At 42.1% G+C, this 25,696-nt stretch overlaps 1 protein-coding gene across 1 annotated transcript in view; it reads right to left on the minus strand.

Annotated features, from left to right (window-relative positions):
* Window positions 1-25,696, minus strand: part of nav2b (neuron navigator 2b) — a 342,800-nt gene that overhangs the window by 249,298 nt on the left and 67,806 nt on the right. The window contains 2 exon segments of the mRNA XM_060926744.1: window positions 13,505-13,614; window positions 24,578-25,526. Coding sequence (XP_060782727.1) covers window positions 13,505-13,614; window positions 24,578-25,526 — 1,059 coding nt within the window.

Raw genomic sequence — 25,696 nt, forward strand, 5'->3', positions numbered from 1 at the left:
GCATGCTAGGTTCTCTAGTAGTAGCTGGCTAGTTAATATTAGCTAATGGTAGTACTGTCACCAGTGGCATGCTAGGTTCTCTAGTAGTAGCTGGCTAGTTAACATTAGCTAATGGTAGTATTGTCACCAGTGGCATGCTAGGTTCTCTAATAGTAGCTAGCTAGTTCACATTTGCGAATAATAGTATTCTGTCACCAGTGGCATGCTAGGTTCTCTAGCAGTAGCTGGCTAGTTAACATTAGCTAATGGTAGTATTCTGTCACCAGTTCTCTAGTAGTAGCTGGCTAGTTCACATTAGCTCATAATAGTATCCTGTCACCAGTGGCATGTTAGGTTCTCTAATAGCAGCTGGCTAGTTCACATTAGCTAACGGTAGTATTCTGTCACCAGTGGCATGCTAGGCTCTTTAACAGTAGCTGGCTAGCTCACATCATCTATTATTGATGATGTTTCAGCTGTAGTGATTAGCATTAAGAACGATCATTTCTTCAAGTCTAGCTAGCTAGTGAATATGCTCTGTTGATGCTATGTTGTGTTTCATTTTACTGGATGGAAATTTCACCTGGAACACCCCCTGGAGTCAGATTTCCAACTCAGAAAGTCAAACGAATCTCACCAACCCTGACCTCAAAATCAAAGATGGCTGCTCTGTGCATCAACACTAAGTGAAAGCTGTAGTAATACACTGTTTATTAGCACTTCTGTCTTATTTGTGTCTCATCAAATCAGTCATACATACAGCATTGTCCAATTTCTACCTGTGGACATGTTGTTATGGTTGGTGTGTGTACAGTGGTGCTTGAAAGTTTGTGAACCCTTTAGAATTTTCTATATTTCTGCATAAATATGACCTAAAACATCATCAGATTTTCACACAAGTCCTAAAAGTAGATAAAGAGAACCCAGTTAAACAAATGAGACAAAAATATTATATTTGGTCATTTATTTATTGAGGAAAATGATCCAATATTACATATCTGTGAGTGGCAAAAGTATGTGAACCTTTGCTTCAGTATCTGGTGTGACCCCCTTGTGCAGCAATAACTGCAACTAAACATTTGTGGTAACTGTTGATCAGTCCTCCACACCGGCTTGGAGGAATTTTAGCCCATTCCTCCGTACAGAACAGCTTCAACTCTGGGATGTTGGTGGGTTTCCTCACATGAACTGCTCGCTTCAGGTCCTTCCACAACATTTCCATTGGATTAAGGTCAGGACTTTGACTTGGCCATTCCAAAACATTAACTTTATTCTTCTTTAACCATTCTTTGGTAGAACGACTTGTGTGCTTAGGGTTGTTGTCTTGCTGCATGACCCACCTTCTCTTGAGATTCAGTTCATGGACAGATGTCCTGACATTTTCCTTTAGAATTCGCTGGTATAATTCAGAATTCATTGTTCCATCAATGATGGCAAGCCGTCCTGGCCCAGATGCAACAAAACAGGCCCAAACCATGATACTACCACCACCATGTTTCACAGATGGGGTAAGGTTGGAAGACAGTGTTTTCCTTTCTCCAAACATAATGCTTCTCATTTCAACCAAAAAGTTCTATTTTGGTCTCATCTGTCCACAAAACATTTTTCCAATAGCCTTCTGGCTTGTCCATGTGATCTTTAGCAAACTGCAGACGAGCAGCAATGTTCTTTTTGGAGAGCAGTGGCTTTCTCCTTGCAACCCTGCCATGCACACCATTGTTGTTCAGTGTTCTCCTGATGGTGGACTCAAGAACATTAACATTTGCCAATGTGAGAGAGGCCTTCAGTTGCTTAGAAGTTACCCTGGGGTCCTTTGTGACCTCATCAACTATTACACACCTTGCTCTTGGAGTGATCTTTGTTGGTCGACCACTCCTGGGGAGGGTAACAATGGTCTTGAATTTCCTCCATTTGTACACAATCTGTCTGACTGTGGATTGGTGGAGTCCAAACTCTTTAGAGATGGTTTTGGAACCTTTTCCAGCCTGATGAGCATCAACAACGCTTTTTCTGAGGTCCTCAGAAATCTCCTTTGTTCGTGCCATGATACACTTCCACAAACGTGTTGTGAAGATCAGACTTTGATAGATCCCCATTCTTTAAATAAAACAGGGTGCCCACTCACACCTGATTGTCATCCCATTGATTGAAAACACCTGACTCTAATTTCACCTTCAAATTAACTGCTAAACCTAGAGGTTCACATACTTTTGCCACTCACAGATATGTAATATTGGATCATTTTGCTCAATAAATAAATGACCAAATATAATATTTTTGTCTCATTTGTTTAACTGGGTTCTCTTTATCTACTTTTAGGACTCGTGTGAAAATCTGATGATGTTTTAGGTCATATTTATGCAGAAATATAGAAAATTCTAAAGGGCTCACAAACTTTCAAGTACCACTGTATGCGTAAGATAATGTTTAATTATCAGTAATGGCTATAATGGCTAATGGCACAACAAAGGTTTTCCTGGAGGCATCCATATTGGTTTTCTGACTTGTTGTACTGGAACACAATCAACTCGATCGAATGTCATGTCATTCCCAGATTGGATTTCTGGCTTTTGACATAAATAGGACCCAGCATTATTTCACCTGTAGTTGCTAGTAATCAAATATACCATGCACTGAAAGGCTCCAGGTGAAATGATGTATTCTCTGAGGTGACAGGCTGTGAAGAAAATAGTCCTATGCCAGTCACCGAAGAGAATCCATAATTCTGGGTGCCTCTTAGTGCATGGTATATTTGATTTACAGGTGTGAATGAGAGTGTGAATGGTTGTCTGTGTCTATGTGTCAGCCCTGTGATGACCTGGCGACTTGTCCAGGGTGTACCCCGCCTTTCGCCCGTAGTCAGCTGGGATAGGCTCCAGCTTGCCTGCAACCCTGTAGAACAGGATAAAGCAGCTAGAGATGATGAGATGAGATGAGATCCCTCATCAAAAAATTTGAAACCAAAAGTGTTAAGATTGAATCTCAGCATAAACTCACTGGAGGCAGCCATGTTTGTTGTTTACGTCGGTGCGACCTTCGACCTACGCATGTGCAATGTACCATGCTATCACTTGCCTCTCTAGGCATGATCATGAGCCGTAGATCTACACACACATGGAAATGCTCGTGGAGCCACAGATGTGAATTGAGTCGGCTGTTTAGCTTGAAATTGTGACCTCAGTTCATGGTCTATCTAGGACAGACCATGACTGACTCACATCATATCTCATCTTATTAGCCGCTTTATCCTGTCCTACAGGGTCGCTGGCAAGCTGGAGCCTATCCCAGCTGACTACGGGCGAAAGGCGGGGTACACCCTGGACAAGTCGCCAGGTCATCACAGGGCTGACACATAGACACAGACAACCATTCACACTCACATTCACACCTACGATCAATTTAGAGTCACCAGTTAACCTAACCTGCATGTCTTTGGACTGTGGGGGAAACCGGAGCACCCGGAGGAAACCCACGCGGACACGGGGAGAACATGCAAACTCCACACAGAAAGGCCCTCGCCGGCCACGGGGCTTGAACCTGGACCTTCTTAATGTGAGGCGACAGCGCTAACCACTACACCGCCGTGCCGCCCTCACATCATATCCATTTTTTAAATTTTTGACATCACGAGATGCATTGCTTAATCGATGGTGGAACTTATTTTTATGTCACATGAGTCATTCTTGGTCAATACCCATAGCTCGTGACCATAGGTGAGAGTGGGAACAAAGATGGACCAGCTGCTCCTTCATATTGAAAGGAGTCAGTTGAGGTGGTTCGGGAGACCTTGTTAGGATGGCCCCCGGATGCCTCCCAAGGGAGGTTTTCTGGGCATGCTCCACTGGGAGGAGACCCCGGGGCAGACCCAGGACACGCTGGAGAGATTACATCTCTCGGCTGGCCTGGGAACGCGTCGGTATGCCCCCGGAAGTGCTGGTAGAGGTGGCCAGGGAGAGGGACGGCTGGGCTGCTCTGCTTAGGCTGCTACCCCCGTGACCCAGATCCGGATAAGCGGTAGAAGATGGATGGATGGATGGATGGATGGATGGATGGATGGATGGATGGAGTCATTCTTGGCCAATCCCTGCACAGGAATTTTTTGATGAGGGATATAAGATTAATTATGCTAATTGCTCCTAGTTGGCTGACTAACATTAACTAATATTAATAAAACACCCCAGCTGTCATAGCTAGCACTAATAGTGTTACGTAGCATGGTGGGTTTTTTTTCTCCTCCTAAATATGATTTCAGGAGCAATGACAAGCGTCAAAAACGGCATGAAAGCTGCATGTTTAAACTGCAGTTGAAGGAGAATGTATGATATTAACTACTTATTAACTGAGCGCGAGGTCTTTAGGGGAAAATATCAGACCGAGGTCTTGAGAGTATGGACCGAGCCGTACAAAAAGACCTTGGGCTGATATTTTCCCGGAAAGACCAAGCAAGTGTCGTTAATAAGGAGTTTATTATATGGCTTTTTTTATTTCTAAGATTAAAATAGACGGTCATTATAATGAGGCGTGACGTTGCTTTCAGTCACGGCATATTTGTAACGTAGTTGAGTCACACATGCAGAGTAAACAGCTAGCAGTTTCAAAACTGAATTTCTGTTAGCAGTTAGCGGTTTCTGAATGCTCTTCGTTGCTCATTTCTTGAATAACTCCGCGACACTTGTTTCTCTTTTGTGTTTCAGCCAGATTCCGTTTTGATTTCCAATTCATCTTTTTTTGTCGTTTTGTTTTTATTTGTTTTCTGCAACACTGAAAGCCAGCGCCTTGGAAAGAAAGTCCATAATCACCCACAGGCATTACAGGAAAATACTGCCTGTAAGGAACCAATCAGAGCACACGATTTTACCAGAAGTAGCTCGTGTCATATAATAAACTTAGTTCTTGGCTTGATGCTGATTTAAAATTAATCCCTTTGCTAGTTAACCTTCAGACCGCTAACACTGATCTTATGGAAGTATTTAAATTTTTTTGTTTTATACTTTATTCCACAAAAGTTTTGTTTCTAACCATCAAAGCTAGTAAAGCAAGAACCGACCAAGGATTTAAATCTAACAAGAGCTCAAATGTAATGAATAAAACATGACATGGCGTGCTGTATTTTATTCCTCTTACAATAAGTCAAAATTTTCAATAATTAAAATTATTTTTAGCGATTAAGGAATAATAAATCGTACGTTTTATCAGTTTATAGCAGACCTGGGCATTTTACGGCCCGCGGGCCGCATCCGGCCCTTTGGTTCATTCTGACCGGCCCGCGTAAGGTTAATTAGAAATTATAAAATAAACGTATTTTCTAATTTTACCTCATGCATGGACTGAATGTGCATTGCTTTTATTTTGAAGTTGTGTTCAACAAAAACGCAATGCACGCGACATGAACATGACATGAAATCCCACGAAACCTAATCCCGCGATAACTACTTCCGTAATTTGTCCAGACCAACCACAAACTTGTACGTCATCCTTCAAACGGTCCAGCCAATCACATAGTGTGACGTCACCAGCAGGCGCCGGAGCCCGAGACGATCTGTAGATCTGATACCTACACCGAATCGACTGATGATCATCTGTCAGCTGTGCTTCGCATCTCCACCTCAGACATTCAACCTGACTCTGATGCACTCGTTAAAGACCAACAGAGACGAGATTTCTCTCACTGAACAAATAAAAAACTGAAAAACACCAAATGAGGTGATTAAACTACAAATGTGGGCATCATTATTATAATATGATGTATCTTGCTTGATATTTGGAGTAGAAAGACAATATTGTGATGTCTTTATTGTGTTTTGGGGTGAATGTGACTGAAAAAAAATGGTACAAACGTTCACATTTTGTTAACCATTGTTTTGGGAAATTTGATTGAATAAATGACATTTTTTGTACGGCAACCTCGTTTTTTCCAGACTCTTACCAGTCTTAGCAGCTTGTAAAAACAATGTTATTTATTGCTTTATATAGAGAAATACAATTAATATTATGCAGAATTTAGTTCAGCCTTTTGGTTCGGCCCTCCACAAAATTTTCTGTTTCTCATGTGGCCCCATGGAAAAAATAATTGCCCACCCCTGGTTTATAGTTACGTTTAATGTTGTGGAACATCAATGAAATAAGTTAGTTCCTGTTATCACTTAAGGTATAGCAGCCTCCCCAACCTCAAAACAAACAAACAAACAAAAAAAAAAACCGAAGTTTGTCATGTTACCGAGAAATCGGAAACCACTTGTCTTGAAGACTTTCCTATGGAGGAAAACCTCATGAAAGGATTCTCCAGTGCTGTCACTTATGGACTGACACTGGAGACTCCTTCCATAAATGTTAAATAAAAGTTTCCTGACAGAAAGCTTCACCATATCAACAATTATACATTTTTATTTGTTAAATACCAGCACATTTTTATATATTTAACAGTTATTCCATGAAATCGAGTCGTACATGAGCTGATAGCCGATGAGGCGCGTAACACCGAGTTGATTATCATCCATGTATGACGAGATTGAGTGGAATAACTGTTTTATTGCATCCACATTCACTGGATTTTGAAAAATGGAGCATTTTTATTTTTTGCAAATTTGATAAATAAAAACTTTATCCAAAACGTCCGACAAAATCTTTTCTGCTTAGTCGGACTTATTAAAAACCTATCGATGGTTGCACGGATTGACTTTAGCGGTGGTTTTTTTTTGTAGAACGTGCCGTCTTGCTGTTGTGCCGAGGTACAGAATAGCTTTAGACATTTATTTAATTCTTCCTTGGACGTTTCAGTTATGTAATTTTCAAACTTCTTTGAGCTTTTGAACCAGGCTAAAAAAAGATGAAGAATGTAAACAAACCGGCGAAATGACTTTCCAATGGAAAGTCTATCGTAATAATTCTTGAAAAAAAATAAAAATACCTTCTTACCATCAAATACTTTAATTCCATATTTCGTTGCTTTTTTTTTTGTATTTTTTGGGGGGGTTTAGCTTTCGAGTAGAGTTTTTATTTCGTTCTCGGTTGGTTCAGCAACATGCTCTGCCATTTTGTTTTTCTCTACTCACGGTATATGAGCTGATATCCTAGTAGTAGAGTAGCCAATCAGAGCGGGCGAATGTGGATAGAGTAATTATAATTAGCCTATGATTAGAGTATCTGTCATACAAGTCTCTGTATACGAGTTGCTACTATCGAAATGATAAAGTATTAGGAAAAAGCGCATTAATATAAACTTACAATCTGAATTATATCCACCACTACTGTTAGAGCTGCTGTTAAAGAAACTAAATCAACACTTTCTGACCAATCAGGTTGGAGTACTTAACGGAGTACTGGTGTTGGTCCCTCAGATGCGATGTAATCAACAATTATTTCACATTTAGTTTGGAATTTTTGGGTGAGATATTAAGAGGTGTTGTTTTTATGTACTTCCCTCTTAACTTGAAGTAGAAACCGATATTTGATCATTTTTTTCTAGCTGAGGTCATCAGCACACTTGAAGGTTCTTGACCTTACCTTCTCAAATCATTAACTGGTGCAGACAGGAAACGTAAACCAGTTTAAAATGAAACCAAACATACGAAGACTGAGACATGATGTCTAGAGCAACCACAAGTTCTCACACAAATACACACACACAAGCTGTGTGGTTGTACACATTAGCACATTGCCTTACTCTCGTATTTCTCGTAAATTTCCAGCATGGTCAGAAGGATCTCCTGATTAACACGTGCAATGCTGTCCCATGCACCTGTGTGTTGGCTTAGGTGCAGCTGGTACATGGCCTCACACTCCCTGCCCTCTTTCTCAGATGGGTTCTTCTCCTCTGATGGACTTCCACAGGAGCTTTCTTCTAAACCTGTTGAGATATTCCATTCTGGATCTTCGTCCTTAAAACCTTCTCTTGAGATCTCTGGCATGCTGAGACTCCCAGGTTGGCTTCGAGACGCACCACTCAAGGAGACACTGTCTGTAGTTCCTGGATCTTCAGGCTCAGGTTTTCTGTGGATTTCAGTATCCATCTTGATGCAGTCAGTGATCTTCCCCAGTCAGTGTGTGAATATCGTATGGCTGAGGTGTCTTCTGGTTCCTGACTCCACTCTCCTATGCCCCTTCCGGTATGAATTGATGGGTTTTCTGACACATTTGCTAGCTTTCTTCCAATGAAAACAAGTAATCAGTGGGAAAAGCTCTTGCAAGGATGGTCCTCCCTTTTCCTCTCTTCCATGGAAAAGAGAGAGAGATAGCAAAAGAGAGACAGAGAGAGAGAGACAGAGTGGGAGAGGGGAAAAGCCAAAATAAGTGGCGTTCCAGTTTCCGCGCCAGCACACTTCCCCTGCAGGGTGACTTTCCCTTCTCACAGACTGTCAGACAGAGAAAAGACCTCCACGCCTCCAAACCCACACTCACACACTACCTCATATACAGTACAAGCCAAGCCTCGCACTAATTAACACTCGGCTTCCGTCAAATTATTACACGTATAAACTGTACGTGCATTCCGTCTCTCAAACATGACCTCACATGACCTCAGGATACACACACCCACACTTTCACACACACAGGCACATCAGCCTTGGCAACTCCTTGACATCTACAGCCTTTATCATGCAGATGAGCTCCTTTTCTCTCTGTGTCCAGTGAGACACCAACACTGTGGGATTTGCTCAGCTAGATGCAGGACACGCAAAGAACCAAAGTCTGTGTTCTTCCTGCAGAATTTAGATCAGACGGGTCAAGTGAACAGACTACAGCTTTGAAAAGTTTTGAGGTTAACATCCTTCTCTCTTCCATATGTGAAATCTACAGGGCTAAAGACTTAGGGCCGGATTTACTAAACAGGGCAAATTAGCGTGAAGCTGCAATTAAAAAAAAAAAAAAATGCTGATGGGAGTGGCCAGATCTGCAAGTGATCTACTAACAATGTGCAAACTACTGAACACCGACACAGCCAGTTTATTTTAATAACGACCAACGCAATCTACCAAGAGCACCGCAAATTGGCGTAGAGTCACAAGCAGGTACAGGATTCCTTCGAGCCCAAGGTCTTTAATTTCCTCCAGCAAATTAAGAACTAGATAGAGACTATGACTAAAGTCACAGTAATTTGCGCTAGCTGTTACAAACCGGGACATCTAGTCACCGTACTCTATAGATCCAGAACAGTAAGCGATAGAGAATGACGCTGAGTGAGGAAAAGTTGCGCTCTGCCACTCTGAACAAATTTAAAAAAAAAAATGACTGAAAAAAATCATGAAAATTGAGTGACTGAAAAAAAATCTCGTTTTTCATGGATCATTCCAGATCAGTGATCCAGAGCAGCACCAAAAGTCCATCCATCCATCCATCATCTGTAGCCGCTTTATCCTGTTCTACAGGGTCGCAGGCAAGCTGGAGCCTATCCCAGCTGACTACGGGCGAAAGGCGGGGTACACCCTGGACAAGTCGCTAGGTCATCACAGGGCTGACACATAGACACAGACAACCATTCACACTCACATTCACACCTACGCTCAATTTAGAGTCACCAGTTAACCTAACCTGCATGTCTTTGGACTGTGGGGGAAACCGGAGCACCCGGAGGAAACCCACGCGGACACGGGGAGAACATGCAAACTCCACACAGAAAGGCCCTCGCCGGCCGCTGGGCTCGAACCCAGGACCTTCTTGCTGTGGGGCAACAGTGCTAACCACTCCACCACCATGCCACCCAGCACCAAAAGTCATAGCAATGTAATTCAGCCCAGAGGTATTCTTCATGTGAAATTTGGTGATGATTGGTTGAAAACTGAGGAAGAACTAGCGTCCTAAAAAGTTACGAGAGTAATAATAATAAGAAAAAGCAGAAGAAGAAGAATCCTGAGCGAGAGTAACAATTTGCGCCAGCACTGCTAGCGCAGATTAATAACGTGCCTTGGAATTTGATACGTCTTTCTCTGGCATCCCAAAATAAATGAACACAAGTGGAGAAATTTCCACACCTCCTCCTCAGAGTGGAACTATTGCAGCTATGTCAAGCACAAAACGGGTTAAGACGTGCTTTTTTGGCGTTAAAAAAAAAAAAAAAAAATAGCGCAACTGACTACCGCAAACCTTCGTAAATCATGTTGCATGATCCATTTAAATACTCTCCTTTGTGTGGTCTGAAAAGAAAACTCCGACAAATACACGTGATAAGGTCAGCCGCAAAAATAACCATGTCTGCGCCTTTCCATGGCTAACTTTTAACACCAGAAGACGGTTTGCGTTAGCGTAAAATATTAGCAAATCTGACCCATTGTTTTGCTGGATCTTCTACTTACATGACAGGTTTCCAAAATAAACTGCAGGAGGATGTTGGCCAGGTGACTCCCTTGATTTGAGGACTGCATTCAAGTTACGATATTGAGCTACCTAGCTATCTACGTTAGGCTCTGGTCACATTATAGCTCACAATGGTTTTGCGAATACTTGGCGATGAAAAATTGGTCGCATCGCCACCAATCATGCAAAACACGACGCTTGTTTTCCCAGCTTTGCAAGTTGTTTTTTTGTTGTGTCTCTGCCTCGTGAGTGGCCAAAAACGTCACGCAAAATTTCAATGCATGCATTAAAATGTGGTGCGGATGTTTTCGTCGGCAAACTAAGCAGCGAATCCTCACAAATGGGTTTGGGAATATTTCCCGACGCTCAGGCAACCTTCTTCCAGCCTTTTGAGATGTATTTGTCTTGAATCCATGTCCCCGAAGCTCTCGGAAGCGTCATCAACACAGCGGCTCTGCAAAGCCTAACCTTGGCCGAGACTTAAAAAGTGCATTTACATTCAGAGATCCTTCGGAGTGCGTTGTGCGGGCGCTTGGGACCCAGCCGTTATGGGAAACACCTGATGCTGATTTGAGCGCAATCAGCACACACATATAAGGACGCTGTTTTCACAGAGACTTTGCAAGTATTCTGTCAGGTATGCGGCGGTAGATGGCTCCAAGTGCAGGAAGAGTGTTTATTAGCAGGTGTGACATTTACAAAACCAAAAAGCAGAGTCATAAACATGGCTAGAAACAAACGTGACCGCGATAATGATAATACTTCACAAAGCCACTGTGTCCTTACAGTGGTGCTTGAAAGTTTGTGAACCCTTTAGAATTTTCTATATTTCTGCATAAATATGACCTAAAACATCATCAGATTTTCACACAAGTCCTAAAAGTAGATAAAGAGAACCCAGTTAAACAAATGAGACAAAAATATTATACTTGCTCATTTATTTATTGAGGAAAATGATCCAATATTACATATCTGTGAGTGGCAAAAGTATGTGAACATTTGCTTTCAGTATTTGGTGTGACCCCCTTGTGCAGCAATAACTGCAACTAAACGTTTGCGGTAACTGTTGATCAGTCCTGCACACCGGCTTGGAGGAATTTTAGCCCATTCCTCCGTACAGAACAGCTTCAACTCTGGGATGTTGGTGGGTTTCCTCACATGAACTGCTCACTTCAGGTCCTTCCACAACATTTCGATTGGATTAAGGTCAGGACTTTGACTTGGCTATTCCAACACATTAACTGTATTCTTGTTTAATCATTCTTTGGTAGAACGACTTGTGTGCTTAGGGTCGTTGTCTTGCTGCATGACCCACCTTCTCTTGAGATTCAGTTCATGGACAGATGTCCTGATATTTTCCTTTAGAATTCGCTGGTATAATTCAGAATTCATTGTTCCATCAGTGATGGCAAGCCGTCCTGGCCCAGATGCAGCAAAACAGGCCCAAACCATGATACTACCACCACCATGTTTCACAGATGGGGTAAGGTTGGAAGACAGTGTTTTCCTTTCCACTGCTACAACACAGACACCGACCCTAATAATACAGTTCTTCATCATTGCCTGGTAACAGCAAATTTATAACGGGCCATGTCTCAACAGACTAAGAAGTTATTTCAATGACATTTAATAACATTTTGTTTATCCTGAGGACCGAAAGTAAATGAAAATGTGAACAAACCTTAGCTGTAATAAGATGGCGACCACCGGCTCCAGGGACGACCCGCTGATGTAGGCATGTTACCCAGCCTGACACAAAATATTTGTAGGCATCCAAACTCATACACTTTCAGATCAATACCTGTGTATGGCGATGGGTTTTTAACGACATAGGTATACAGATCATGTGGGCTGAAGTCAGGTAAAGACGAGGGCTTCGTGTACTTCCGTACGTCAGTGAACAATCCTGGTGGAAGCAGGTAAACGTCGTTCTCTAAGCCTGCTAACCTCAATTTTTGCAAATACCTCTCCCTCTGCTCGCCCTGTAAATGCCCTACGTCGCTGGATAGTGAAGGTGTTTTCTGCATCTCGCTCCTTTTTCTTTTATGTTTTTCGTTTGTCGCCTTCCTCGCATTCAAACTGATTCGAGCCGAAGTCCACTACATGTCCAAAATGGCGGTCGCGTTTACGAAGGTCACGTGACTGAAAAGGGTCTATACACTTCCACAAACATGTGTTGTGAAGATCAGACTTTGATAGATCCCTGTTCTTTAAATAAAACAGGGTGCCCACTCACACCTGATTGTCATCCCATTGATTGAAAACACCTGACTCTAATTTCACCTTCAAATTAACTGCTAATCCTAGAGGTTCACATACTTTTGCCACTCACAGATATGTAATACTGGATCATTTTCCTCAATAAATAAATGACCAAGTATAATATTTTTGTCTTATTTGTTTAACTGGGTTCTCTTTACCTATTTTTAGGACTTGTGTGAAAATCTGATGATGTTTTAGGTCATATTTATGCAGAAATATAGAAAATTCTAAAGGGTTCACAAACTTCCAAGCACCACTGTATATGCGCATGCTGATTGCACTCAAATCAGCATCAGGTGTTTCCCATAACGACTGGGTCCTGTGAGCGAGCGCAGCCGCTCGAGCGCGTGAAGGCGTGACAGTCTCGCCTGTATATCGCCATGCATCGTCACCAAAACGTGTCATATTCATCGAGCTGTAGTGTGATCGTAGCTTTACATACTGTAACGAAATGTACAGCAACTGCAGTGATATACTGCTGATACATCACATCACAAGACTATTATATCTAGTGATAGTAGCTACGTACAACGCTAACCAGCTGTTTAGCTATTTATCTTTAGCTACATGTCGTCTAGTGACAACCTATTGATGTCATGTTAGCCAGACACTGACATAACTTTCACAATGTTTTCACCAAGCGAGCCATGTACATTACGCTAAAATACTACAGCACCCCCTAGCTGCAACACAAACTAGACTTTTTTTTTTCACAGCAAGCACTAGCTACATAGTTTCCCATTTTTATTGGAACTGACTTCAGTCTATAACATAACATGATAATCGCCTGACATTTAGGTAAACAACTGGTGATCTCACAACCTTGTCTATCACAACATGGCTCCATTTTTACACAGAGGTCAGCATTACACCCCTGACTGAGCTCATATATTGAGGTGCTCGAGTTTGCGATTTCCATCTCCGTCTAATCTAAACATTAACGTCTGATCGGTGTGAGCTAAAGGCCTTGTACCTCTCAGGCTTTCCAAAGATGTGTGGATGGATTTGCTGTGAAGAACTGATCTCTCCTTCTTCTCTCTTCCTGCTTCAGTCACGCTGGTTCTGTCCACATCTGTCTGAGACCTACGGCGCATAAGAAGCAAATCACACATTTATTCAGCAATTTATTTGGAAATTTAAGACAGCTCAGAAATTGTTTGAGGTTTTATCTTGAATAGCGTTTATGATTAAACACTAATTAATTAAAGTGAATTAAAGTTTTATTTTAATCAATTATTAATTAATATTATTTAATATGATGTCTCATCTCATCTCATTATCTCTAGCCGCTTTATCCTTCTACAGGGTCGCAGGCAAGCTGGAGCCTATCCCAGCTGACTATGGGCGAAAGGCGGGGTACACCCTGGACAAGTCGCCAGGTCATCACAGGGCTGACACATAGACACAGACAACCATTCACACTCACATTCACACCTACGCTCAATTTAGAGTCACCAGTTAACCTAACCTGCATGTCTTTGGACTGTGGGGGAAACCGGAGCACCCGGAGGAAACCCACGCGGACACGGGGAGAACATGCAAACTCCGCACAGAAAGGCCCTCGCCGGCCCCGGGGCTCAAACCCAGGACCTTCTTGCTGTGAGGCGACAGCGCTAACCACTACACCACCGTGCCGCCCTTAATATGATGTAATATAATTAATTATATTTATTTATTTATTGAAATTAATGAATTGAAGTTTTATTATTTTTATTTTAATTAAAGTTAATAAAATAAAAACGTTTTACTGTTTTTATTTTTTTACTTTGGTTCTGTATCGTTATTCTTTTTTGCTTATGTAGTTTTTACATAAGAATTTATTTGTATTTTTGCTTGTCAATTTTTTACTTTTGCTGTCGTTTTGTTATTAAAGTATGAATAAATAATTAGCATTAGCTTCCTTGTTTGAAACTTTAATTAAATAATTTGAATTAATTCCATTTTGTTTATCTTTAATAGCGTTTATGATTAAGCACTAATTATTATGACTCCTTTAATTAAAGTTAAAGTTTCATTTTAATCAACCAATTAATATAATTTAATATGATGTAATATAATTAATTATAGAATTTATTTATTGATTTAAATTAATGAGTTAAAGTTTAATTAAGTATTTATTTTAATTAAAGTTCATAAAATAAAATTGTTTAATTTTTTTTACTGTTTTTTTTTACTTTGGTTTTGTATTGTTATTCTTTTTTGCTTATATAGTTTTTATGAATTTATTTGTATTTTTGCTTGTCAATTTTTGAGGTTTTACTTTTGCTGTAGTTTTGTGATTAACGTATGAATAAAAAATAATTAGCATTAGCTTCCTTGTTTGAAATTTTAATTAAATAATTTGAATTAATTCCATTTTGTTTATCTTTAATATCGTTTATGATTAAACACAAATTATTATGACTCCTTTAATTAATTAAAGTTAAAGTTTTATTTTAATCAATCAATTAATTAATATAATTTAATACAACAACGCCACACGCCCGTCACGGGCATCACACAATAAATAAAATAAGTATTGCTTGTCTCTAAAGTTCAGTCCTCCGACACGGGCATGACACAATAAATAAAATAAGTATTGATCGTCTCTAAGGTTCAGTCCTCTTTCTTTCCTTTTCGTGGCGTTTTCGCCTCTTTTCCTCATTTAGAGCCTGTCTGTCAATGTCAGTCTTACAGCTGACACTTCCAACTAGATCCCTCCATACTCGTCTGTCATACACAGCATTGCACCAGGACTGGAGCACACATCCACGTTTTAGAATGTTCTTGACTGTATCTTTCTACCGTAATAGAGGTCGACCGACTTTCAAATCAAATCAAATCAAGTTTATTTGTACAGCGCTTTTAACAATAAACATTGTCGCAAAGCAGCTTTACAGAATTTGAACGACTTAAAACATGAGCTAATTTTATCCCTAATCTATCCCCAATGAGCAAGCCTGTGGCGACGGTGGCAAGGAAAAACTCCCTCAGACGACATGAGGAAGAAACCTCGAGAGGAACCAGACTCAAAAGGGAACCCATCCTCATTTGGGCAACAACAGACAGCCTGACTATAATATTAACAGTTTTAACAGGTATAACCCTCAACTGTCCTCATGGGGCCGTCCTTCACAGGAGTGGGGCGATAAAACTCCGACCAGACACAGGGCACCAGGATGGATCAAGCAGGTCCGAGGGGCAGAAGAGGCCAGCATCTCAATCCCAGGATCAACATGTAACTCAGAGGGACAGATTGGGGGGGGGGGGGGGGAAGAAAACACGTTGTTAGGTATGCCCTAAAAATGACAAGTATTAAATCTGTGTGGTAGGCTCGCAGAGACGAGAGTCTTTACATCAGGCATAACACACAATGGCATGTTAATATGGTAAAAAATATATTCCTTGAACCTTCATCCAGGACTCCATACAGAAGCTGCTTCACTGGGCGATCTTCTGGCATATGTGCAACATGGCCTATCCAGCGGAGTCTGTTTCGGATAAGAGTGGTTTTGATGTCCGTGGCTCTCGCACGATGCAATACCTCGTCGTTTGTGACAAAGTCATTCCATTTAATATTGAGTATTGATCGAAGATGGCGTTGTTGTACGGTTCTGAGGAGATTTGCGTGTTTACGATAGAGAGACCAGGATTCGCTCCCATATGTCATCTAGGGGACGATGCACTGGTTGGTGGACACCTTGAGTTCTGTTTCCGTTGTTAGGTCTTTACAATCGAAAACCCTTTCCCTGAGCCGTCCTATTGCGCTTGATGCGGTTTGAATCCGTGCAGTGATTTCCGCATCTAACCTGCAGTCTTTAGTGACGTAGCTACCCAGATATTTAAAGCGGTCTACTCTCCACAGTCTCTGTCCATCAATATGGAAATCAACTTGATCACCAATACTCATTGTTTCGGTTTTCTTGATGTTGATACAAAGGCCCATCTTCTTTGATAGACTACTGTAGGCAGACAACAAACACTGTAGACCTATTCCATCAGTGGAGAACACTGCAATGTCATCTGCATATCGGGCTTCTCTTATATAGCTGATGAGAGTGCTTGGATTTCAGTCGTCGCAAGTCAAAGAGGTCACCATCGTATCCGAAGCGAATTTTGATGCTATACTGTGAACCAATGTCTTTAAAAGCCAAGAGCAGCATAATAGCTGCGTAGATACTGAACAGAGTAGGTGCAAGTTTGCAACCTTGCTTAACACCACTGTTGTATTCTATTGGTTCAGACAGTTCCCCATCAATGCACGGTCTGGCATGTACTCCTGAGTAGAGTTTCTTGATGACTCGGTCAACTTGGAAGGGCAATCGAGCTTGTGTAGGATCACAAAGAGGAGGTCTCGGTTAACGCAGTCAAAAGCCTTGGTGAAATCAATGAAGGCAATATGTAAATTTTAACGCTGCTCCCTGCACTTTTCCATGATTTGTCGCAAAACGAAGATACCGTCGATTGTACTTCTCCCCTCTCTGTAGCCTGACTGAGATTCAGGATAGACACATTCTGCGATACATTTGAGACGCTGCAGCAAGATATCGGAGAATACTTTGCCAACCACACTCAGCAGAGATATACCACGGTAGTTACCACAATAACTACAGTCGCCTTTTTTGAATATAATGCAAACAATTGCATCGATCAGGTACGCAGGTAGGCTTTCTGATGACCAAAAGAGGTTGAAGATGGTGCAAAGGAAGTTTATCAGGGTGTATCCACCATTCACCAGAGCTTTTTTTTATTTTATTTTTATTTTCTTTCTTTTTCTATTTTCATTTTTTATTTATTTTTTTCTGTGTGTTTGTGTAGTTTGATGTTTGTTTGAGTGTTTTGTCCGCCGGTTGTGGTGTAGCTCCAGACCCAGTTTTGGGCGTCGGTTCCCTCCAGGCCTTGGTTTGCTGTGGGTGATGCCTGTGCTCCCAGCAATGGACTGCAGTGAGTTCGTTGCTCATTTTACATCGTGGTTGTCCAGCGCTCTGTGCTTTAACGCTTGGCGTGATGTTCCGAGCGATGTTGCTCGGTGGCGTCGCAGCGGCTGTGCAGGCGGTTTGGGACACACCAGCGCTCTGCATGGCGGAGCTTCTGTGCTCGCTTTGTGGATCCATGGCATGGTGTTGAGCGATGTTGCTGACGGCATCACGGCGGCGGTGCTGGAGATGTGGGACTCGTTTTCGTGCGCCTTTTGGTGGGACTGTGGCTGCTACACCACGGGAATTACATCCTGACCCCTACTTGGTGGACTTTTTACTTTTAAATTTTTTTTATTTTTTATTATTATTATTTTTATTTATTTATTTTTTTCTTTGTCTATAATTGTAAAGCGTCCTTGGGTTTCTTGAAAGGCGCTATATAAATTTAACTTATTATTATTATTATTATTATTCACTAGGATCTCTGGAATTATTCCATCAGGACCAGAGGTCTTCTTGAGTTTCGTGTTTTTGACAGCCTTCGCCACTTCATCCCTGTTGATTGGGTCATCAAGTTCGACAGTGACCGAGCGCTGTTCCAGCTCATCCAGTATGCTCGGATCAACTTCGGTGGTTTGGTTTAAAAGCTCGTCAAAATGCTCAATCCATCTGTCCTTGATGTCGTGAGGTGAGGAGAGCAGTACTCCGCTTTTCGATTTAACTGGATTGAGAGTATTCGGCTTTGGACCATAGATGGCTTTAATGGTGCAGTAGAAATCTTTGAGGTTGTTCTCTTTGGCGTATTTGTCCGCTTCGTCTGCTTTACGCTGAAGCCAACTGAAGAGTACACGGGAAAAACGATCTATGCCACATTTTTGTCAGATGGATGATTACTGCCCCATCTGATGGACCGTTGTTAAAGCTTTGTTCGGACCCAATAGAAACAGTTCAAATCGATCAGAGTCCTTAGCTGTGAGGGTATAATGATTTAACGTCCTTGGTCAAAACGATCCATGTCCACGGCAGTCAGAACAAAACGATCTAAGTCCAGTCACATGATCACTTGAGCCAGTCAGAGGGAAGCAAATGGCTGCCCCCATACAGCTCTATATGTATCATCATATCTGCACGTTTTAGGGGATATGAATTAGCTGTTAACTTTCTGCTTCTGTTTTATTGGACTGGACATTGTGTGTGAAGAATGATGAGTAGTTCAGATGAATACGAGCATCCAGTGGTAACGGATAAGCCTAAGGTTAAAGGGCGTAAACGGGATGTGCTGAAACGGGAAAGACCGTCTAAGCATGCGACTGGTGAGGATTGCCAATGTAAGCGGTTCATGTGCTTTCAAAAAATATCAAGAGGCAAACGTGATGACTTGATTTTGGGTTTTACCACAAAATATAAGTCAAAGAACGAACAGGATGCCTGAGGGCCAGGAGGTGCAAAGCTCCACAGATTCTGACGAAGAAAGTGAATATTAAATCATAGACTGTGCACATTCCAACTTCAGTACAATTATCTGGAATTTGCAGGTCAAAAACCTGCTTCGGGGGAAGCTACAGATAAATAACGGTTCATGTCCATTTGTTGGGCGGCACGGTGGTGTAGTGGTTAGCGCTGTCGCCTCACAGCAAGAAGGTCCGGGTTCGAGCCCCGTGGCCGGCGAGGGCCTTTCTGTGCGGAGTTTGCATGTTGTCCGCGTGGGTTTCCTCCGGGTGCTCCGGTTTCCCCCACAGTCCAAAGACATGCAGGTTAGGTTAACTGGTGACTCTAAATTGACCGTAGGTGTGAATGTGAGTGTGAATGGTTGTCTGTGTCTATGTGTCAGCCCTGTGATGACCTGGCGACTTGTCCAGGGTGTACCCTGCCTTTCGCCCGTAGTCAGCTGGGATAGGCTCCAGCTTGCCTGCGACCCTGTAGAACAGGATAAAGCGGCTAGAGATAATGAGATGTACCAAATATTGTAAAAAAGTGGTTGTTGAGAGAAATAAACATCTAGTTTGAAACCTGTAAATATAGTATCCTTGACTTTCATTCTGGAAGAGATATGACGTTTTTAATTTTCTTCATTGTTTTTCTTTAATTACTAAAAAAGTGACATAGATCGTTTTTCTCATGCACTCTTCAACTGTTTTTGAGACTCCTGATCTCATTTCGTAGTGCAGCTCTATCACAATCCCGTCTCTTGTCTTTGATGAGAGCCTGAATCACTTCAGCTTGATCGTCGAACCAGTCCGCGCTTCTTGGTTTCTTTGTACCAAAAATATGGCTCATTGCACTTTGAAGAACTTCTTTCAGAGCGTCCCACGCTACCTCACATTCAGGAATATTTTCATTTAAGAACCTTTCCAGTTTCTCTTTCTTCTCTGCATTAATTGCAGTATCCAGTCTAGGCGGTGGTCTTGACCCTCTTTTCTTCTTTTTTTACCATTATTGAGCATTTACATTTAAGGAGCTTGTGATCTGTGAAACAGTCAGCTTTGGGATCAACCTTGACTACATTTATGAAGCACCTAGCATCTTTATCGGCCAATACGTGGTCTATCTGATGCCAGTGTTTGGATCGCATGTGCTGCCAGGTATTCTTAAGATGGTTTCTGAGTTGAAACATTGTACCCATAACTGATGGTTTGAAACAGGTGCAGAACTCCAACAGCATCAAGCCATTGGCATTCATTTTGCCAACTCCGTGTTTTCCGATGACAGATGGCCAGGATTCCCAATCTTTTCCAATCCGGGCATTAAAATCTCCCAAGACAATGATATTATCACCCATATCAACCATACGTTCCCCAAGCTTCTCGTAGAAGCACTCCTTCTCAATTACAGATCTTTGCATTGTGGGGGCATAGACACTGATAAGTGTTAAGTACTTCCCATCTAGGAGTTGAATGCGGACGGTCATTAATCTGTCAGTGACAGGAACTAGGATAATGTGACCCAATTTGTTAGAGACTATGAAGCCGACGCCAGCGGTCTTGTCTACTCCACCACTCCAAAAGATGGTATGGCTTTTTTCCTTGATATTACCAGAGCCAGGGCGTCTAACCTCACTGAGCGCACAGATGTCGATTTCCGACTTTTCAAGTTCTTTGCAAATGATGGCTGTTGCACGTTCAGGTCTGATGCCTGTGTCACTGTCATTAGTAGTGCGGACATTCCATGCCGCAATGTTTAAATACTTTCTTCTCCTAAGAGGATTGAACGTCTTATCTGATTCGTTGGCTGATATAGCATTCTCATATGGACTTCACCTATTTCTCGCCACTGCCATAGATTGTGGCGCGTCAGTTCCCTCGGACGCATAGTATTCTCTAGAGACGTTCTTGACAAACTGATCATAAAATTGTGGGGCTGTGCCTATAAAAGTTGACACTTAACGGCACGAAAAAGTGTCCCTTGGTGAGTGCTGCCTGAAACACGACGGGACAGCAAAGCTGACACGGTCGTAGGAAGCACACGTTGCAGATGCTAGAACAGCTGCCGAATTGACAAACTGAACTACCGTTTGCCGGAACAGCTGCTGGGTTGACAGACTGAACTGCCGTTTGCCAGAGCAGCCACCGAGTTGACAGACTGAACTGCCGTTGGCCGGAAGAGCCGCCGATTTGACGTAACCCTGGCCAGGGAGGCTAAGGCTACATCCACACGACAATGGCAACGAGATTTTTTTTTTTAAATATCGCGTCCACATGGGCAACGAATCAGTAAAATTTCAGGTACATATGGCAACGCAACGCTTGCTGAAAACGATGCAATACACATGCCACACCACTACGTGCGCTGTAAGACGGTCCCATCGGAGACACCAGAACAATAGAAGAAGTAGACGCATGCACATAAACCCCTTCTTCTGTAGCATCAGCCACATAAAGTTTTGATTATTAATCAGTAGCGTAAAACGAAAGACGCGGAAAGAGGAATGAATGGGGGTAGATAGAAGCCGGTACGCCAACATTCTGATATCCTCCAGAATTCTTTAATGGTCCGGGAATAAATTGAATGCTACACGTTGATGGATTACTTTGTTCTTCTACGCCCTTTTTGAGGAATGTATTGTCGGACTTAAACCAACATCTGAAGAGGTGAGATCGCTCCTTTTTTTTTTCCTATTTTTGCTGGCGGGATTGTTTTTGTTTTTGGAAAGCGCACGGGCGGTGCACGGTTTGGTACTGCTTCCGCAGTGTTTGGACTAAAGACTCTGCCCTCTCTCTCTCTCTCACTTTGCACCATTACACAATAAATATTCACAGTGAAAATATTTTGTAAGCACGTTTCATGAACCAAGTTATAGGATTTGTTGACAACTCGCATCGAGTTTGTTACACTTCTACCCGGCGTGAAGCACTGACAGTCATGTGGTTGTGACGTCATCGTAAACAAATCCGTTCTACTCATCCAGACGACTTCGCAACGGCTCCGTTGCCAGATGTTTTCACTCTGGAACCCGTTCTCAAAAGATTTCGTTTTGGGGCACCCAAAACACCGGTGCCGTGTGGACGCCAGGCCTAAACGATAAACAATTTTATCAGATTCACCTGAATCCGTTGCCGTGTGGACAGGGCCTAAGAGTGTGCTAACGCTTGCCTAAGGCGTTCACTCAGACTAGTGCAGGGAAGGAGTCGTCTTACTTCTCCATTCTAGACTGGCTCCAAGCCAAGTCTAGCCACTGCCCGTGTACAATACAATGTAATATAATTAATTATCGTGCAGAAACAAATCAAGAGCTTCAGTTAATGTTTACTTCTTTCAAATATCAGAATGGGAAAAACTGTCATCTCAAAGTGTGACTTTCTTTCTTTCACTGTGGCATGGGTGTTGGTTTGAGCCAGATGGACTGGTTTGAGTATTTGAGAAACTGCTCCTGATCTCCTGGGATTTTCACACACAGCAGTCTCTAGAGTTTACATAGAATGGTGCGAAAAACAAAAAAACATGGAGTGAGTGAGTGGGCGACAGTTCTGTGGGTGGAAATAAACGCCTTGTTGATAAGAGAGCTCAGAGGAAAATGGGCAGATTGGTTCGAGCTGTCAGGAAGGAACTCATATAATCACTCTTTACAACCGTGGTGAGCAGAAAACATCTCAGCATGCAACAGTAGAAGACCACATTGGGTTCCAGTCCTGCAACCAAGAACAGGAATCTTAGAATCAAGAACAAGTTCCTATTAAAGTGGCCACTGAGTGTATATGAATGGTAATGACCTCATTCTTCTTGTTTAAGGATTTGGACTTTTACAAGCTTGAAAAACTGCACTGGAAGAAAACTTGCATGTGATAATGATACAATTACCCTGATAATGAACTTGTTTTAAGTTATATACAGTGGGGCAAAAAAGTATTTCGTCAGCCACCAATTGTGCAAGTTCTCCCACTTAAAAAGATGAGAGAGGCCTGTAATTTTCATCATAGGTATACCTCAACTATGAGAGACAGAATGGGGGAAAGAATCCAGGAAATCACACTGTAGGATTTTTAATGAATTAATTGGTAAATTCCTCGGTAAAATAAGTATTTGGTCACCTACAAACAAGCAAGATTTCTGGCTCTCACAGACCTGTAACTTCTTCTTTAAGAGGCTCCTCTGTCTTCCACTCGTTACCTGTATTAATGGCACCTGTTTGAACTCGTTATCAGTATAAAAGACACCTGTCCACAACCTCAAACAGTCACACTCCAAACTCCACTATGGCCAAGACCAAAGAGCTGTCAAAGGACACCAGAAACAAAATTGTAGACCTGCACCAGGCTGGGAAGACTGAATCTGCAATAGGTAACCAAAGTAACAAAGGCTACCATCAGTAACACACTACGCTGCCAGGGACTCAAATCCTGCAGTGCCAGACGTGTCCCCCTGCTTAAGCCAGTACATGTCCAGGCCTGTCTGAAGTTTGCTAGAGAGCATTTGGATGATCCAGAAGAGGACTGGGAGAATGTCATATGGTCAGATGAAACCAAAATAGAACTTTTTGGTAAAAACTCAACTTGTCGTATTTGGAGGAGAAAGAATGCTGAGTTACATCCAAAGAACACCGTACCTACTGTGAAGCATGGGGGTGGAAACATCATGCTTTGGGGCTGTTTTTCTGCAAAGGGACCAGGACGACTGATCCGTGTAAAGGAAAGAATGAATGGGGCCACGTATCGTGAGATTTTGAGTGAAAACCTCCTTCCATCAGCAAGGGCATTGAACATGAAACGTGGCTGGGTCTTTCAGCATGACAATGATCCCAAACACACCGCCCGGGCAACGAAGGAGTGGCTTCGTAAGAAGCATTTCAAGGTCCTGGAGTGGCCTAGCCAGTCTCCAGATCTCAACCCCATAGAAAATCTTTGGAGGGAGTTGAAAGTCCGTGTTGCCCAGCGACAGCCCCTAAACATCACTGCTCTAGAGGAGATCTGCATGGAGGAATGGGTCAAAATACCAGCAACAGTGTGTGAAAACCTTGTGAAGACTTACAGAAAACGTTTGACCTCTGTCATTGCCAACAAAGGGTATATAACAAAGTATTGAGATGAACTTTTGTTATTGACCAAATACTTATTTTCCACCATAATTTGCAAATAAATTCTTTAAAAATCAGACAATGTGATTTTCTGGATTTTTTTTCTCATTTTGTCTCTCATAGTTGAGGTATACCTATGATGAAAATTACAGGCCTCTCTCATCTTTTTAAGTGGGAGAACTTGCACAATTAGTGACTGACTAAATACTTTTTTGCCCCATTGTGTGTGTGTGTGTGTGTGTGTCTGTCTGTCTGTCTGTCTATATATATATATATATATATATATATATATATATATATATATATATATATATATATATAAAAGGAATATTAAAATGTATTTGTGTTCACATCTTTCCAATCAGCAAATAAGCGACATTTAACATATAGGTGTAAATTGCACATTTTTCTCATTGGCTAGGTATGTGTGTGTGCGCGCTATCTGGGTTTTTTAATAATTGTTTTTTTTTTACTTCTACTAGAGTCATAATTTTGTTGAAATAACATTATTTTTGCCTGATTAATTTCCTGGGAACTCTACCCACATCTGAACACAAACATGTACTTGAGTAAACCTATCAAGCCCCCATACGCAGATTCTGATTAGCAGTGTGTTGATGAAGACACTATAACATCTGACCTGTACATGAAGGGTGCAACTGTCGCCGTGTTGGGATGGCTGTGCTGTGTTTGAGGAAGCTGGATGTTGTTCGTATTGCTGGTCTGAGTGACACTACTCGAGCTGTTCTGACTACATCGTCCTTCTGTCGACACCAAACTGGAAGCAGAGTTAGAGTTCTTGTTCTCCATCGGACCTTTATGCACCAATGCAGCACCTCCAGCTCTGAAACCACGAGAATGCTCTACTTTTCCACCAGAGGGTGCAACTGAGTTCTTTATCACCCCTGAGGCCTTACTGGTTTGCCCCGGTTTGGGTATACCACTCTGTAATGACCCTTCTTTCTTAGTGTTGCTATGGCCCTTGGTTCCTTTGGGAATCAAACTTGATTTTTTCCCATCAGCCAATGTCAGAGGTTCAGCTCTGGTTTCTTCTCGTTCTTCCATAATCCGGTCTTGCTCAATGCCAGAAGATTGTTTTGTTGTTTTATCTTTACCTTTTGTCTTTACTTTGTCCTTCTCAGCAGCCTTGACTTTGGGCACCAAAGTCCTCCTTAACGTCGTTTGTGCAATACCTTTCAAGGCCAGCTTAGGACTGGAGTTACCTGCCATGATGGGTTGCTGGTCGCCCAAATGTGCTTCAGGATGGACAGAACAAATGTTTGCTTCATTTGGATCTGGACTTGAAGCTTCAGGATCTTCTAGAGATGCAACACTGGATGCTCGAGAAGAGGGTCTGCTGTTAAAAAGCTTCAGTTTGTCTAGCATGGACTTTTGGGCGATGACTTTTGGAGGAACCTCCAAGGAAGAAGAAGGTTGTTTGATGGAAAGAATAGAGGAGGTGGCACTGTGTTTGGCGTTGAGTGATTTGCTCCTCCATCCTTTGGTGCTGGTGGTGCCAGTGGTGCTGCTAGATGGAAGAACAGGGGAACTGGGAGTCATCTCCATTACTGGAGATGGACTTGATTTATCTGTAGGAGGAAATGAGATTTCTTGATGATGATGAGATATTATAGGAATATCAGATGTGCTTCCACCAAGCTTCCAGAACCATTTGAGGAAGTCAAGGAGGTAAAAGCTACCCAAGCACTCTAGTACAGTGGAGTTCCTCAAAAGGTTCCAGAACCTCAGTAGGACTCAC

The sequence above is a fragment of the Neoarius graeffei genome, chromosome 8, assembly GCF_027579695.1.
Source record: "Neoarius graeffei isolate fNeoGra1 chromosome 8, fNeoGra1.pri, whole genome shotgun sequence".
Taxonomy (NCBI): Eukaryota; Metazoa; Chordata; class Actinopteri; order Siluriformes; family Ariidae; genus Neoarius; species Neoarius graeffei.